This window comes from Olea europaea, unplaced genomic scaffold (assembly GCF_002742605.1).
Source record: "Olea europaea var. sylvestris unplaced genomic scaffold, O_europaea_v1 scaffold2417, whole genome shotgun sequence".
Taxonomy (NCBI): domain Eukaryota; kingdom Viridiplantae; phylum Streptophyta; class Magnoliopsida; order Lamiales; family Oleaceae; genus Olea; species Olea europaea.
In genome coordinates, this window is record NW_019242345.1 from 45,264 (window position 1) to 61,849 (window position 16,586).

General features: G+C 32.1%; 2 protein-coding genes across 3 annotated transcripts; one reads left to right on the forward strand and one right to left on the reverse strand.

Annotated features, from left to right (window-relative positions):
- Window positions 1-4,148: 4,148 nt before the first annotated feature.
- LOC111382020 (ribose-phosphate pyrophosphokinase 1-like) lies at window positions 4,149-11,278 on the forward strand. The gene is made up of 10 exons (XM_023005879.1): window positions 4,149-4,230; window positions 6,707-6,775; window positions 6,853-7,062; window positions 7,784-8,032; window positions 8,628-8,771; window positions 9,022-9,189; window positions 9,332-9,401; window positions 9,902-9,983; window positions 10,412-10,571; window positions 10,992-11,278. The coding sequence occupies exons 1-10, from the start codon at window positions 4,219-4,221 to the stop codon at window positions 11,028-11,030; spliced, it is 1,203 nt and encodes a 400-aa protein (XP_022861647.1). The 5' UTR covers window positions 4,149-4,218; the 3' UTR covers window positions 11,031-11,278.
- A 236-nt stretch (window positions 11,279-11,514) lies between these two features.
- Window positions 11,515-14,877, reverse strand: LOC111382021. Of its 2 annotated transcripts, none has more exons than XM_023005880.1 (4): window positions 14,521-14,877; window positions 13,046-13,142; window positions 12,224-12,278; window positions 11,515-12,115 (listed from the first exon to the last, which is right to left on the reverse strand). In XM_023005880.1, exons 1-4 carry the CDS (start codon window positions 14,665-14,667, stop codon window positions 11,902-11,904), a joined length of 513 nt encoding a protein of 170 aa, XP_022861648.1. In that variant the 5' UTR covers window positions 14,668-14,877; the 3' UTR covers window positions 11,515-11,901. The 2 variants fall into 2 exon arrangements, with proteins under 2 accessions (XP_022861648.1, XP_022861649.1); XM_023005881.1 differs by lacking the exon at window positions 14,521-14,877 and adding an exon at window positions 13,714-14,499.
- Between the last annotated feature and the right edge of the window lie 1,709 nt (window positions 14,878-16,586).

Sequence of the window (16,586 nt, forward strand, 5' to 3'; positions counted from 1 at the left end):
ATTGGGTTTCTCTTGATTTTTGTTGGTTTTCACTGTTTTAAATAATTTTGCCTTTTTTTTTAACTGGTCAAAGGCCTCTTTGGAAAACTGGCCAGGTCAACCGGCTGTTGGCCACTAATTCCTCCTGCGGGGGAACATAGAACAGAGACGGGGTATCACCGTATGGGGGTGGGTCTGCACTGTCACATGATAAATCGATGATTGGCACGTGAAGAGAGAGAGAGGGGGTGGAGGTGTACGTGTCACAGGGGCTGTATGGGTGTGAAAGGGCGACAAGAAAGAGTTTGTATACTAGGCCCCCTTTTAATACCATTCAATTTAATTTAAATTTTTCGTATTTTTAATCACACAATCTTCAATAAAAATAATATTATACACAAATCGAAATTTTTTTATTCTTTTACAATCATTCATTTTTAAAAAAAAATATTATTCTCTCATTATAAACCCAAATAATGGGGCCAAACCTCGTTTGATACACATTAATATAAAAATGAGAATGAAAAATATAATCGTTACGAACTCCACACAAGAGATAGAAAGTCAAATATGGTGATTTGATGTGATGGATAATGATCATATTTTTCATTTTAATGAGCTAATAATGAGAAACAAACGAGGGCCAAATCGTGTTCGACAAAACTAGAAAAAGAGCGATATTACTTTCTTTCTTTCTTTTCTATAAAGTAACTTTCTAGAGTAGGATGGATATAGACTTGCACATGGGGTTGAATATAACTTTCAAGCTAAATCATACCAATACGCGATGAGTGGTGAATAGTTAGAATATTGAAATTAAATTAGAGATAAGAACGGATTGAAAATCCCCTTATATGGATACAGTATCTATCCCGAGCCGAGTACGGGACGGGTATGGAATGGAATAAGGGACATGGTCCCTTTCCGTCATTGTCCCAATAAATAATAGAAATATTTTTGCCATTGCGTTATATTATATTTATAAAACTTGTAGAAATAGATTGAAAGTTAAAAGATCAAAAATTCAACTCATGTAAAGTCCATGAGTTATTTTTCAGACTTGTTTTTCAAGAAATTTAATATGGTGTGAAATATTTTTAATGCATTCAATATAAATGTTCGGGCTTTGGATTCCATCTTGTTCTCTTATTCTTATTTAAGTATTTGTTTTCATATTATAGAAAAATCAATTTTTAATATATTTTAATAAAAGTTAGCGGAATGTGTTGTTGCAAAGTCGCGAATATTATAAAATATTTAATTAAAATTAATTATTAATTTTGATTTAAATTTTAATTAATTCTTTTAATCGAACCAAAAAGGACAAAGAGTAAAAAAATAACAATTGAAGATTAAAAAATGTTAATACGGGGAATTAACGGCTTTGAGTTATATAATTTTTACTTCTTTTAGCTTTATGGGAAAAAGCAAAAAGTTATCGGAATCATTGGATCGAACTAGAATTGATTAGTTTGGTCCAATTCTACTCACGTTCTAAGCATTTTTAAATATTAAGCCCTTGTTTGATTTCCATTTTGAGAACAATAATATATTTTGAATAATAGATTGATGAGAAATATATAGTTAAAAATTAAAGAAAAGTTTTAGATTTACGTGTAATATTATTTTATTGAATAATGTGTTGTTCAAAATATGTTTTGAAAAAATAATTTTTTAAAAGAATGAAAATCAAACAAGAACTAAAATCGAGAATCTATTGATTCCAATACGATCCTCACTTATAAACTTATGATAACAAAAACCAAAAAATCAATTTAACACAGAAGCTTTATTTTTGTATTTTAAACAATGGTTAGAGCAATGCACCAACTGTTTCACATTTTTAACTCATATTCAATTTATTATAGTGTTATTTATAAGCTCAGATGAAGGAATGCTCTAAAGTTTATATGATTTTGATTTAATAAGAATCTTTGATTCTTTTTCTCCCTTCATCTTAGCGTTTTTTACCTGTCAAAGTACAATAAAATGGAAGTGATATTGGAAAATATTCTTCAAGAACGTATTCAAGCCAACACTATTCTACTTCTAGTTAGACAGTTCGTGTAAATTGTTGTGTTTATTTTTGAATTAGGATAACTTTGGTTAGATTCAATTCAATTCACTTCTATTTTTGAAGAATTCTTTTTAGAACTGATAAATGATTTGTTAAATTGGGTATTAGAACCAAGAACCAACAAATTTTGTTCGATTCAATTCAATTTGTTTTATTTTTGAATTACGATTGTATTTGTTATTTGTAAGATAGAATCTAACAAGGAAATAATTGTACGAACCCTCTCTTAGATGTGAAAGAGATACACAAAAAAATATGATCGTACCAAATAACCACCAAAATTCATATAACAATTACTTTTCCCAAACACGATGAGGATTGCTTTTGTTTTTACTTTTTAGTCAAATTTTAGTCTTTCTTGTTGAATCAAACTAGTAGTACATTCACAATCTACAACTAGTTTGATACTCTTTGAGGTGTCAAAATTGAGACTATTAATTTGAATAAATGTTGTTAAAATCAATAGTATAATTATATGTCATGACAAACAATGTAAATAAAGTTGTCAACCATGATATAAGTGTAGCAAAATTGTTTCTTGTTTAATATTAGGCTCCCGTTTGGTTCTAATTTTTCAAAAAAAATTAATTTTTTGATCGTTACTTACCCTAGTCAGCCATTTTTTGACCTCTTTACTTATAGGTGGAACTCACATTTTAAGTTAAGAGTGAATATGGTTCCGTATGGTTCCGGTTCCAATATAACCGAACCGAATCATGAATCAATGATTTTTTTTTTTATAATAGAACCAAATGATTTTTTTTAAATATATGAAATCAAACTGAATCGAACCATTCAATTTTGGTTTGGTTCTAATTTCATTTCTTAAATTTTTAGATTTGCATCATATAAATTAGTGATGTATACCTAGATAAGAAAATAAACATCAAACATTTAGGAAGTTTAAATTTCAATTATTGAGATCAAAAAAGTCATAACTAACAAATAAAATATATTCATAATTTGAATACACAAATCAGTTTTCGTTTTCATACAAAAAAATATTTAATAAGTAATAGCAACGATTCACTAAGATTATGTTTGATAGAGATTTTAATTCAATTAACATCAATTTTTTTTATCGTTATTTCACCCATCATTTTTGAATTATTCTCTCAACTCACTTTATCTGTAACGGTCAAAAAATTAATTAACAAAATTCATACCAAACAAGCACTAATTTAATTGCAAAAGTTTTGAAGGCACACCCCTACAATAAAGAATGAATTATCAAAATTTTTATGGTTCACTTTTATAGGCAACATTAACTGTTTAATATTTCATCAATGTTTATTAAGTTTTTCTTCTATTTGTGAAGAACACATATAATTAATCAAATAATCAAGATAAATAAAAAAAATAAAGAGTTTAGAGGCTTTTTAAATAATTGACCAATTTCATTTTTCGATATTAAATGACACTCCACTGACTTGAAGAAATGCGGTTATCAGTATGCTGTGACTTTGTGTAAATTGAAAATGAGTGAAGGAGAAAAATTCAACTGAATACAAAATTAGGGTATAGACAACTAATGAGTTGTTTATCTTTAACGACCCAAAATTGATTAATAAATTGTATTCAATTAATGGGCCATCTCCAATAAATATAAAATTAGGATCTCCACTAATTATTATATATAAAAGTAAATATTAATTTTGGTTCTGAATCTAGTTTTTGCACTAGAACTGAACGAGAACCAAAACCAAAACCAAATAGTTCTCGGTTCAAAGAACCAAAATCATTAATTTTTTTTGATAGAACTGAATCGAACCGCTTGGTTTGATTTGATCTGATCTGGACATTTTTTCCACCCCTATTTCAAGCTAACAGTCAAAAAATCAATTCTCATAATCAACACCAAATACCCTAAGATTATGCAAAGACATTCAATGGTTTCCTGCCTAATGTGCCAATATTGTTAAAGTCCTTGTTTGATAAAAGTTTAAATTTAAATTTTAGTCTCAGTCAAATTAATAATTAATTTTATTCACATATTTAATGAGTGCCATAAGATTTATTAATTTTTGTCAAAATCTACTAAAAACTAATTTTAATCCCGTTGGCAAAATTGCTAAAACCCTTACCCCTAAACTCTATCAGAGTTCGACTACTAAAAAACTAACCCTGAGGAAGCTGAACCGATTCCCCCAATTACAGTAAAAATGGCCTCTCAGGCNAAGCTTTATTTTTGTATTTTAAACAATGGTTAGAGCAATGCACCAACTGTTTCACATTTTTAACTCATATTCAATTTATTATATTGTTATTTATAAGCTCAAATGAATGAATGCTCTAAAGTTTATATGATTTTGATTTAATAAGAATCTTTGATTCTTTTTCTCCCTTCATCTTGGCGTTTTTTACCTGTCAAAGTACAATAAAATGGAAGTGATATTGGAAAATATTCTTCAAGAACGTATTCAAGCCAACACTATTCTACTTCTAGTTAGACAGTTCGTGTAAATTGTTGTGTTTATTTTTGAATTAGGATAACTTTGGTTAGATTCAATTCAATTCACTTCTATTTTTGAAGAATTCTTTTTAGAACTGATAAATGATTTGTTAAATTGGGTATTAGAACCAAGAACCAACAAATTTTGTTCGATTCAATTCAATTTGTTTTATTTTTGAATTACGATTGTATTTGTTATTTGTAAGATAGAATCTAACAAGGAAATAATTGTACGAACCCTCTCTTAGATGTGAAAGAGATACACAAAAAAATATGATCGTACCAAATAACCACCAAAATTCATATAACAATTACTTTTCCCAAACACGACGAGGATTGCTTTTGTTTTTACTTTTTAGTCAAATTTTAGTCTTTCTTGTTGAATCAAACTAGTAGTACATTCACAATCTACAACTAGTTTGATACTCTTTGAGGAGTCAAAATTGAGACTATTAATTTGAATAAATGTTGTTAAAATCAATAGTAAAATTATATGTCATGACAAACAATGTAAATAAAGTTGTCAACCATGATATAAGTGTAGCAAAATTGTTTCTTGTTTAATATTAGGCTCCCGTTTGGTTCTAATTTTTCAAAAAAAATTAATTTTTTGATCGTTACTTACCCTAGTCAGCCATTTTTTGACCTCTTTACTTATAGGTGGAACTCACATTTTAAGTTAAGAGTGAATATGGTTCCATATGATTCCGGTTCCAATATAACCGAACCGAATCATGAATCAATGATTTTTTTTATAATAGAACCAAATGATTTTTTTTAAATATATGAAATCAAACTGAATCGAACCATTCAATTTTTGGTTTGGTTCTAATTTCATTTCTTAAATTTTTAGATTTGCATCATATAAATTAGTGATGTATACCTAGATAAGAAAATAAACATCAAACATTTAGGAAGTTTAAATTTCAATTATTGAGATCAAAAAAGTCATAACTAACAAATAAAATATATTTATAATTTGAATACACAAATCAGTTTTCGTTTTCATACAAAAAAATATTTAATAAGTAATAGCAACGATTCACTAAGATTATGTTTGATAGAGATTTTAATTCAATTAACATCAATTTTTTTTATCGTTATTTCACTATTTCACCCATCATTTTTGAATTATTCTCTCAACTCACTTTATCTGTAACGGTCAAAAAATTAATTAACAAAATTCATACCAAACAAGCACTAAATTAATTGCAAAAGTTTTGAAGGCACACCCCTACAATAAAGAATGAATTATCAAAATTTTTATGGTTCACTTTTATAGGCAACATTAACTGTTTAATATTTCATCAATGTTTATTAAGTTTTTCTTCTATTTGTGAAGAACACATATAATTAATCAAATAATCAAGATAAATAAAAAAAATAAAGAGTTTAGAGGCTTTTTAAATAATTGACCAATTTCATTTTTCGATATTAAATGACACTCCACTGACTTGAAGAAATGCGGTTATCAGTATGCTGTGACTTTGTGTAAATTGAAAATGAGTGAAGGAGAAAAATTCAACTGAATACAAAATTAGGGTATAGACAACTAATGAGTTGTTTATCTTTAACGACCCAAAATTGATTAATAAATTGTATTCAATTAATGGGCCATCTCCAATAAATATAAAATTAGGATCTCCACTAATTATTATATATAAAAGTAAATATTAATTTTGGTTCTGAATCTAGTTTTTGCACTAGAACTGAACGAGAACCAAAACCAAAACCAAATAGTTCTCGGTTCAAAGAACCAAAATCATTAATTTTTTTTGATAGAACTGAATCGAACCGCTTGGTTTGATTTGATCTGATCTGGACATTTTTTCCACCCTTATTTCAAGCTAACAGTCAAAAAATCAATTCTCATAATCAACACCAAATACCCTAAGATTATGCAAAGACATTCAATGGTTTCCTGCCTAATGTGCCAATATTTTTAAAGTCCTTGTTTGATAAAAGTTTAAATTTAAATTTTAGTCTCAGTCAAATTAATAATTAATTTTATTCACATATTTAATGAGTGCCATAAGATTTATTAATTTTTGTCAAAATCTACTAAAAATTAGTTTTAATCCCGTTGGCAAAATTGCTAAAACCCTTACCCCTAAACCCTATCAGAGTTCGACTACTAAAAAACTAACCCTGAGGAAGCTGAACCGATTCCCCCAATTACAGTAAAAATGGCCTCTCAGGCCTTCTTCGGTAGTCTTGTCATCCCCTGCAGAAACCCCCATTCCAATCATAATGCGTCCACATTAATAGTAAGACTCTCTTAATTCCACACAGACTCTCGTGTGTACCCATTTTGATTTTTGGGTTTATTTTGTTTGCTTTGCAGAGGTGTAACAGTGTAGCGGAGCCACTGAAGTATAAGGAACATGGAAAACCAGGAAGCTTGCCCAGTAACATTAGCAACGATTACGGACAAGTAACGTCGTTGCCGGGCTTCTCCAACACTCACAATCAATTGTATGAAAGAATTCCATTTCAGAAAAATGACACCCGTCTTCGGATTTTCTCGGGCACTGCTAACCCTTCTCTGTCGCAGGTTTTTTCCTGCTAAATTTTCGTTCAACTTTTTTCACGCATGCTTGTGGATTAAAATTTTTCCGTGTGGTTCATGATCGTTTTAAGCATTTCCAAACAAAGAGGTGATAGATATGTGGTAATAAGCCATGGAGTTATAATGTGCTAAAAAATACATTAAGAATTCAATTGCGATGAATAATATTTGTTATTTGTGAAAAAGGAGAAGAAATTTTGACTTATTTATAAGCATTGAAACCTTGTTTGGTTTGGATTGGATTACATTCGCCGAGGTAAATCACTTCCAAAATATAGATTAAAGTCTTTGGGCAATGTGATGATTTTGGTTATTATTTAATACTACAGAAAATTACAAAAAATGGTTGTATTATGTTCACTATTGAATCTATAAATAATCATGATCATATCAAATGCAAATTGATTCTAAGTGTTTTTTATTTTAGTACCATAACATTGCACTAGTTAATATGACTTCTGGATGTCATTTTTCTTTCCCAATGTTTAGCAGATATTTGTAATTCTGCTGAAGGGAATAATATTTGTATTATTATCATAATTTTATTAGTTGACGTGGAAAAGTGTTGTAGTATTATATCCCACTTGCTTTCCTCCATGCAGTTTTTGATGTGCGAGTTCTTCTTCTTTTCTGCACAATATTTGTTTAAAGTTTGCAAGGTACATAAACAATTAGACTGTTTGGTATGGAAATGTGTCTTTTACAGGAAATTGCATGTTATATGGGTCTGGAGCTTGGAAAAATTAAGATAAAAAGATTTGCTGATGGAGAGATTTATGTTCAACTACAAGAGAGTGTTAGAGGGTGTGATGTATATCTTGTGCAGCCCACTTGTCCTCCAGCAAATGAAAATCTTATGGAGCTCTTGATAATGATTGATGCTTGTCGAAGAGCATCGGCCAAAAATATTACTGCTGTTATTCCTTATTTTGGATATGCTAGAGCTGATCGAAAGGTATGTTATCTCATCATTGACTTGATTTAAGTACACCCAAGGATTGGTTTGTCGCATTGAAATATTGATTTGAAATAGTTTGTTGAGGCGATAGTCTCGAAATTACAGAATGAGCCCTTTCAAATAGGTAACATATCAATCTGCTTGACCTTGACCCTCTGTCTTTCCCTGCTAAATGAAACATTATGTTGCTGCTTATGGGTTTCTATTTTGAAGCTCGTATTTTGTTCACTCACATTGAGTCTTTTCATCAAAATTGAAGAATTCTTACTAAATGTTACTCATAAAATGTAGCCATCTAAGTATTGAAAAATATCTACATGCTTCAGGTTCCCATTTTTACTTTGTATTCTTGAGTGTTTTCAAATTTAAAATATTTCAGAAGGAAAAAAAAAAAAAAAAAAAAAATCCTTGAATTAAAATCAATTAGATGCCAAATGATATAAATATTGTGAAAGTATTTTAGGTTTCACCTTTATTTATTGACAATTGGCCTCTGAGTGATGAATTTGGGTTTCGAGTGTTCTGAGTTATCTTTGGTTTAGTACTTCAATTACCTATTTGTTGTCATTATGAACATTCATTTCTATTACAGACACAAGGGCGTGAGTCAATAGCAGCCAAACTTGTAGCTAATCTGATTACTGAAGCTGGTGCAGACCGGGTGCTTGCCTGTGACCTTCATTCTGGTCAGTCCATGGGCTATTTTGACATTCCAGTGGATCATGTACATGGTCAGGTAAAAAGCTTTGTGATGTTTGTTTATAAACAGAGGCTAACACTGGCATCATTTTTGTGATTCTTGGCAATATGTCACAAGAAAATTTAGTTGCTGTTGAATTGAAGATTGGCGAACGAGGCTGACTGAATTATCTATACATTGCTTTTTTTCCCCACGATCTTACTTTAAAATATTGCACTGATGTTCTTTTAACTTAGTTTGAAATTATATCGTTTATTTGTTTTTTCTTTGGAATGTTTGCAAGTAGCCTGTCATACTTGATTACCTTGCCAGCAAGACAATATGTTCTGATGATCTGGTCGTGGTCTCGCCTGACGTTGGTGGGGTTGCTAGAGCAAGAGCTTTTGCCAAAAAGTTGTCTGATGCACCTCTTGCGATTGTTGATAAAAGGCGTCATGCACATAATGTTGCCGAGGTGAAGACAATCAAATTGAAATGTATCTCTTTGTTTAATATGGCTATGGTGTTTCTAGGTGTTAGTCCTACATTTATCTGGTATGCCGTATTTTGATGCCTAAGACCACTAACAGGTTAAGATACATATTTGGATAATGCAGGTGATGAATTTGATTGGTGACGTGAGGGGAAAAGTGGCGGTGATGGTGGATGACATGATTGATACAGCTGGTAAGTTTTTTCTTCAAGTTCCACTTATTCTTTCTCAAACAGCTGCAGCCTGGGCAATTTGATCTTTGTTCTCCTCCACCGGTAGAATATTGAATATATCTACATACCGAGCTACTTTCAATTTTGACTGATTGGTTCACAACTCTCTCCTAATCAGTAATATACCAACTCTTCCAGCTACAAGTTCTTTTCGGTTTCCTTTGTCGAAAGATATGTAAATCAATTGCTCAGCCTATGTTTGGCTTATGTTTATAAACTGTTTATAAATGCAAACCACTTTGTATCCACGTTTTGAGGGACCCACAAGTACTAACTACCTATTATACCCATCGTTTCTATATTTATAATTTAAGTCATTTATTAACACTTCTCTAACATGCTCTCAATTTCCAATTTTTGTCTCCACTTGGAGGATTGCTGCATATAGCTTTTGCAAGAAATTATGTCCTAATTATTTTATCTGGTGTTGGGAACCGTACTTACCAGCAGATTGTTTATAGGAACCATTGCCAAAGGAGCAGCTCTGCTGCATCAAGAAGGAGCTAGGGAAGTGTATGCTTGCAGCACTCATGCTGTTTTCAGGTAGTAAATCAATTATTGTTCGTGCATCATCAAATCTTGCTTTTCTGAGGTATATTAGCTGAAGCTTTGAGTGTAAGATATGGTTGACTGGAAGTGTGGGTTTTTTTTTCTTTTTTTGGAACTCATAAACATAATAGCATATAGAGTCACATGATCTCTATATTTAATGAAAAAATGAGTATCGAGTTTAGATCATTGAGGTGCTTGATCATTATATTGGTCGGGTTCAGGGCAAGATCATATATTTTTTACTTTGACCAATGAAGTTGTCGCATTTTATTCTTTTGGAGCAAGAGTTCCATGTCCATAATATATTGCAGTACTTAACAAATTAGGCCTAGCTTGATATTGGACTTTGCTCGTACTGAATCAGGTATAATACTTTTCATTATTTTTTATACTCAATATCCATGTTAAACTTTTTGCAGTCCTCCTGCAATTGAGCGGTTATCAAGTGGACTATTCCAAGAGGTTATCATAACAAACACCATTCCAGTAGCAGAGAAGAACTATTTTCCCCAGCTCACAATATTATCCGTGGCAAACCTCTTGGGCGAGACTATATGGCGTGTGCACGATGATCGCGCTGTGAGTAGCTTTCACTTAAATGTCCCCAGCCCTTTTACACAACCCTCTCCTGAAGAAAGATGAGAATTTAAGACACAACAAATGAATAAAAGATGAAGAAAAATAGACACTAATTGTATTTGCATTTTATGTTCTATTCTTGCCATTTTTTGACAAGAAGATGCTCATATAATTTTAAGGGATGTCCTCCATGGAAAACTTGAATAACTAATTCATTTCTACAACAAATTGGATAAGAAAATGCACACGAAAGAAAAGAACAGATTTGTGATTATGATTTTCTGCTAGCACGATAATCCTCACGTCTTCCCTATAAAATATAATGATGCCTACCACACTAGATTGGAGTTTTTGACTGTTCATTGCATTTTCATTATTGAAGAGGAATTGCATCTGACTTCACTTTCTTGCCATTTTCAGGGTGGATTTGAACCCTATTCGAGCTTGGGCATTGATTGATGATTTTTCAATGCTGCGTCTTTCACTATCATTTTGCTCCCCTGAAAGGCGGTCTTTTTAACGTTCAATTTTCGTTCATGAAATAAATATATCTTTTTTATTTTCATTTATTTTTTTTGGTCCTGCTGTTCAAACGTGTGACAAGATCGTTGTATAAAGTATGAACAATCTTCTGAAGGCTATTGTTTATGAGCATCGAAATGTTCGATGCCATCTTGAATTCTTTATATACATGTATGGTTCATGTAGTCCATAGATTTCAGATTCAATTTAATATCATGAATCAATCATGTGTAAGGTCAAAGTTATATATACAAGTTTGGTTTAGTACTGAACTAAAGTTTTTGTTTCAGCTAGAATCAATTTTTTCACGGACCGTTAGACATGGATAACGATCATCTGATGCAGTGATGCAGTATCAATATGGAAGTTAAAATCGCCTCTTTTATGCTGCGCACAAATATATTTTGTTAGATTCCACGAAGATTCAATAGCAGAAATGCTGCCTTGCAATGAACCAGGATTGCAGTTTGCAAACATGGTACATTGATTTGTCATATGAGAACTCAAACATTGACTCTGAAAGAATATGTTCCCATTAAAACAACTAAACTTCTGATAGCAGAAAGAGAGCCTTAATGACACACAACTTGAAAGAGATGCAATTATTCTACAAAAATGTCAATATAATTTGTAATTTTCTTTTCTGATATACAATGAGTAGCATTTGTTCCGAATTGTATAAAATGGAGGCCCAAAGATCTGAGAGCTGCTCACACCATTCCTTTGTGTATGTTTGGTATGCCATACTAGGCAAGACTGGACAACATGATGAATCCAATACTAAATATTCTCCCTACCAAACATGGCATTAAGATTCACCTTTCACAGCTGATTCATCGTCATTTAGTAGAACCTCTGCGGAGGAATGCTGTCCCCCCGTATTGCGAACTTCATGTATTTGATTATTTTGCACGTAATCTGTGTCCCTCTCCATGAACTGGAATCCCATTATGTACCTGTATTCGCCAGTTCCAAGACAACGAGGACAGTAGCCAAGACCACTTCCACCACAGCTTCTGCACCTGGATCGTTGGTTAGGAGCAAATGGTGAGGCATCAAAAGGTCCAGCATTATGAACCCATGATTAAATCAATTGTGGATCAATCCAATCCAAGTTTTTTTGATCTTACCATTTCGGCCACTCTCCTTTCGGAAGCATTGTTAAATGAATGTGATTTGTTCTCCCTGCAATATTAAAACTAGAACCTAGATTAGTCGACAAAATCAACAAAAATTTTTGGGATATGTGCCTAAAGCACTAGGATCATACCGCAATAGTTAAAACATTTTTAATATTATTACCCTTATTTGATCAACATTATTTACAAAATACATTTTTCTCTCTCTTCTTTTCAACTATACATTCTTTAAAATAATATTACACGCAAATTCAAAACGTTTCCTTATTTTTTAACCACACATTCTCCATCAATCAACTATTCCAAATTGCATTCTTAGCCAAAAAAGGGGGCTCAAATAGATATATATAATCCGTTTATTTATTTTTTAAACAATTATTGCATTTACATTGAGAATGTGAAAAGTGCTTTTAGTAGTAAACATGTATTATTCATGTTTAAAATCCACTACTAAGTCTCCTGAGCCCAAGGGGAGGGGGACGTGGTGGATTAGGGATTCTTAAAAATGCATTAACATCTATTCAAGTGCTCAACAAGAGTACTAAGCCTCTAAATTGTACATTTATTTAGGTCTATTTGTTCTGAACCACCTAATAACTACCTTTGGCTCACAGGCTAATAAAAAAATGTACAATTTTCTAACTTAAAACTAACAATTATGAAATAAATGGCCAATTTACCCCTCCAAGAGTTACCCAAAGCAGCTCCAAAGGACTCCTTGTTTACAAAGAGAAGTTGAAAGGAACAGAGGCAAATAGAGAATGCACAGAGGAAAGTAGCAAAGAGGGAGAAAAAGAGATGTAAAAAACCAACCTCTTCCACGGCAATCATGACAATCAACTCTCCCACTTCCTCTGCAAACAACACAAGGCGGATCTGGCCGTTTGCTTTTTTCTTTCCAAACATTTGACTATATCAAAATAGATTGTCAGTAGAATGTAGTGGCAACTACGTCTAATGCATTCTTATAAAATTAAATAAAAAGATATCGACTTTGGTCAAAGATGGATTAATGTTAGAAGAACAATATTATATATATTTTCAATGTCTATAGGGGAATAGAATCCCATTCTGGTGTTGCAAAATAGATTGTCAGTAGAATGTAGTGGCAACTACGTCTAATGCATTCTTATAAAATTAAATAAAAAGATATCGACTTTGGTCAAAGATGGATTAATGTTAGAAGAACAATATTATATATATTTTCAATGTCTATAGGGGAATAGAATCCCATTCTGGTGTTTAAATTCAATTTTATTTTGACATAGTTTGGCCAAATTGAACGAAAAGATAACAATCCAACTTAAACATTAACTTGTAGACAAGGTGATGACTGGTCAAGGTACTAGAAAAGAAAATTCTCCATCTTCTCCAGCACCATGAATCTAAATCAGACATGCTCAACCCATTACCAAAGTAACACAAACAACTCAGGTCCTTTATGCAATCACTAGGTCAAAGAAGATACCATGCTACTTAACTCTAGTTGGCATTGTGTTAAGCCTTTTGTGGTCGACAAAGTGTGGAAAATACATATTCTTCTTTAGCAGCGTTGACTTTCAGAATCAGCTTTCAAAAAGGGATTCAGTGATATGATGCCTCTTTGGCTGACATTGAAAAGAGAAAAATGAATTCACAACTAGCATACACATCAGGAAAAACTTGCAAACTGCATCATAAAAATTATACGCGGACCAAATTCCAGAAAGATTCACAAATGCTAAATCAAAAATTCAAGTGATTTTGAAAAACCTATGCCAAGTACAAACACAAAAAATAGATATGAGCAATATAGCCTTCTACTTCTTGTCTTACTTGTATACTTCTTGTGTTTGAAAATGGTAAGAAACACAAAGCATGTCTGGCCATACTTATCTAAGGTCCCCAAAGTGATTTACAAGTTCCACGGGTGCTCCTAACTCCACCTAATGCAAGGTAATTCATTTCGCTTATCTCTCATACTTCTGTCTTTACATGGAAGGAGTGCTCACACGAAGAATATAAAAAGGCTCCATATTGTCAATAGCTGCTATTTTTGCAGCATGAACTTATTCAGTAGTATTCCGATTCATGATCAAAACAATTCAAATTCAAAAGAAATCATTTCTGATTCCGATTTTCTAGGTCCCAAATCTCAATTGCGTGTTCCAACTCAATCCAAAGCCATTTGATTTTAAGTTCAAAGAGAATTAACACTAACCCAAAACAAAATAAATCTAACCCTAAAACGGATGGAAAAAACATGAAATTTGTGATAAATTAATTAAAGGGTTTACTAAACAACTTGCCTCTGTTCTGACGACCCAAGAAGGCTTAGAGAGTGAGAGAAGTGGCATTGCACTTGGTGGGTTTTGATTCTGTGGAGAGGGTATACCATTATTTGCTGCTTCCGACCTAATAGATGCTAGTAAACTTATACTTGTTATCACCGCCATTCTTGGACAGTATAAAAGCTTGCTGGCAGTAGAAAAAAGGGTCCCAGAATTATGCTAGAACGGATTTCTGAATTCCAATAATTCTTTCTTTTTCGAGTAGAGAGTTCGCGTCAGTGGTGCAAGTTTTCAGCTGAAAGTCACACTTCAATCAAACCCCAAACGGAGATGGAAAATGGACATCCATTGAATTTTCATTACTTTCAGGTTTCTAAACGATATAGATATAGATATAACGGAAATGAATTTATTAATTTCCCTCAGACTCGTATATGAAGCAACAAATTTTTTTGGTGACAATCAAGTTAGTGACTAGAAATTCAAATTTGGTTTCGATTGCAATCAGTCTCGGCGTTATTATTTATCAATTAAAGAGGGTGTTTGAGAGTAATTTTTCACTCCAAAAATTAATTCTTTGACTGTTATTTCACTCCTCCAACCATGAAGTTTGACTTCTTCTTTCACAAATGGGCTCCACTTTTCTCTTAATGGTCAAAAATTCAATTCTCAAAATCGCTCTCAAACGGGGCCTAAGTCCAACCAGAGATTTGATAGAGATGCGATAAAATATATGTGGATTGAATAATTAAAATTTAATTTCTACTCATTTTTTGTACCATTTTTGGGTTTTTTGTTATTTGTAGATAATAGATTGAGATCCATAATTTATTATTATCGATTTTATTTTAGATAATAGATTTGACCGAGAATATGGTTAAAGAACTATTTTTCTTCTTTTGAGTTTTTTTGTTGTTTCTACATTTGGTAACTATGTCATCTTATTCCTATAAATTAGTTGTGTGTGAAAAAGAATTTGGTCCCAATACATTGGAAGTAGGGGTGGGCGCGGGTTGGTTCAGTTCCGCTCCGTTCGGTTAGGTTCGGTTCTGTACTATAATTAAATTTTTTAACATTTATAATAACATTATATAAATACAACTAATAATACATTTAATGGTTTTGGAATACCATAGACTAGTAGATTACCTTGTTCAAATGATCGCTACGGTCAAAGTTTCGGTTAGCGGAGGCCGAAACTTCGATCGGAAGTCACAGCATCAGCCGACGATTGCATATGTTTTGAAATGTCAGCGAGGCTGCGAGAGTGAGTGCGAGAGTCGAGACAACGTTATGCACTTTAGTGTAAGTGTTTAGAGTTATTTAGTGGATTGAATATTGTTGGCTAAGAAATGAAACAATAAAATGGGTAATGGGGCCAAAAATTAAAAAAATTATAAATGAAACAAATTATTGGGCAAAAAATTTGGATTTAGAAATTGTTAATTTGTTAATTTGTTTAGAAAAAATTAACCATAGACTAGTAGATTACCTTGTTCAAATGATCGCTACGGTCAAAGCTTCGGTTGGCGGAGGCCGAAACTTCGATCGGAAGTCACAGCATCAGCCGGCGATTGCATATGTTTTGAAATGTCAGCGAGGCTGCGAGAGTGAGTGCGAGAGTCGAGACAACGTTATGCACTTTAGTGTAGGTGTTTAGAGTTATTTAGTGGATTGAATATTGTTGGCTAAGAAATGAAACAATAAAATGGGTAATGGGGCCAAAAATTAAAAAATTATAAATGAAACAAATTATTGGGCAAAAAATTTGGATTTAGAAATTGTTAATTTGTTAATTTGTTTAGAAAAAATTAAAATTAAAATAATTTGATTTACTCGATATAAAAAAAAATTAGAAATATTCGGTTCTTCAGTTCTTGGTCTAGAACCAAGAACCGAATCGTACCCGTCGGTTTCCAATTCAGATACCCGTTCGGGTATTTAATTTGACAAGAATCGTCGGGTTCGGTTCAGTTTGCTTCGGGTTTGATTCGAGAGATTTGCCCAACCCTAATTGGAAATTAGAAATATTCGGTTCTTCAGTTCTTGGTCTAGAACCAAGAATCGAATCGTACCCGTCGATT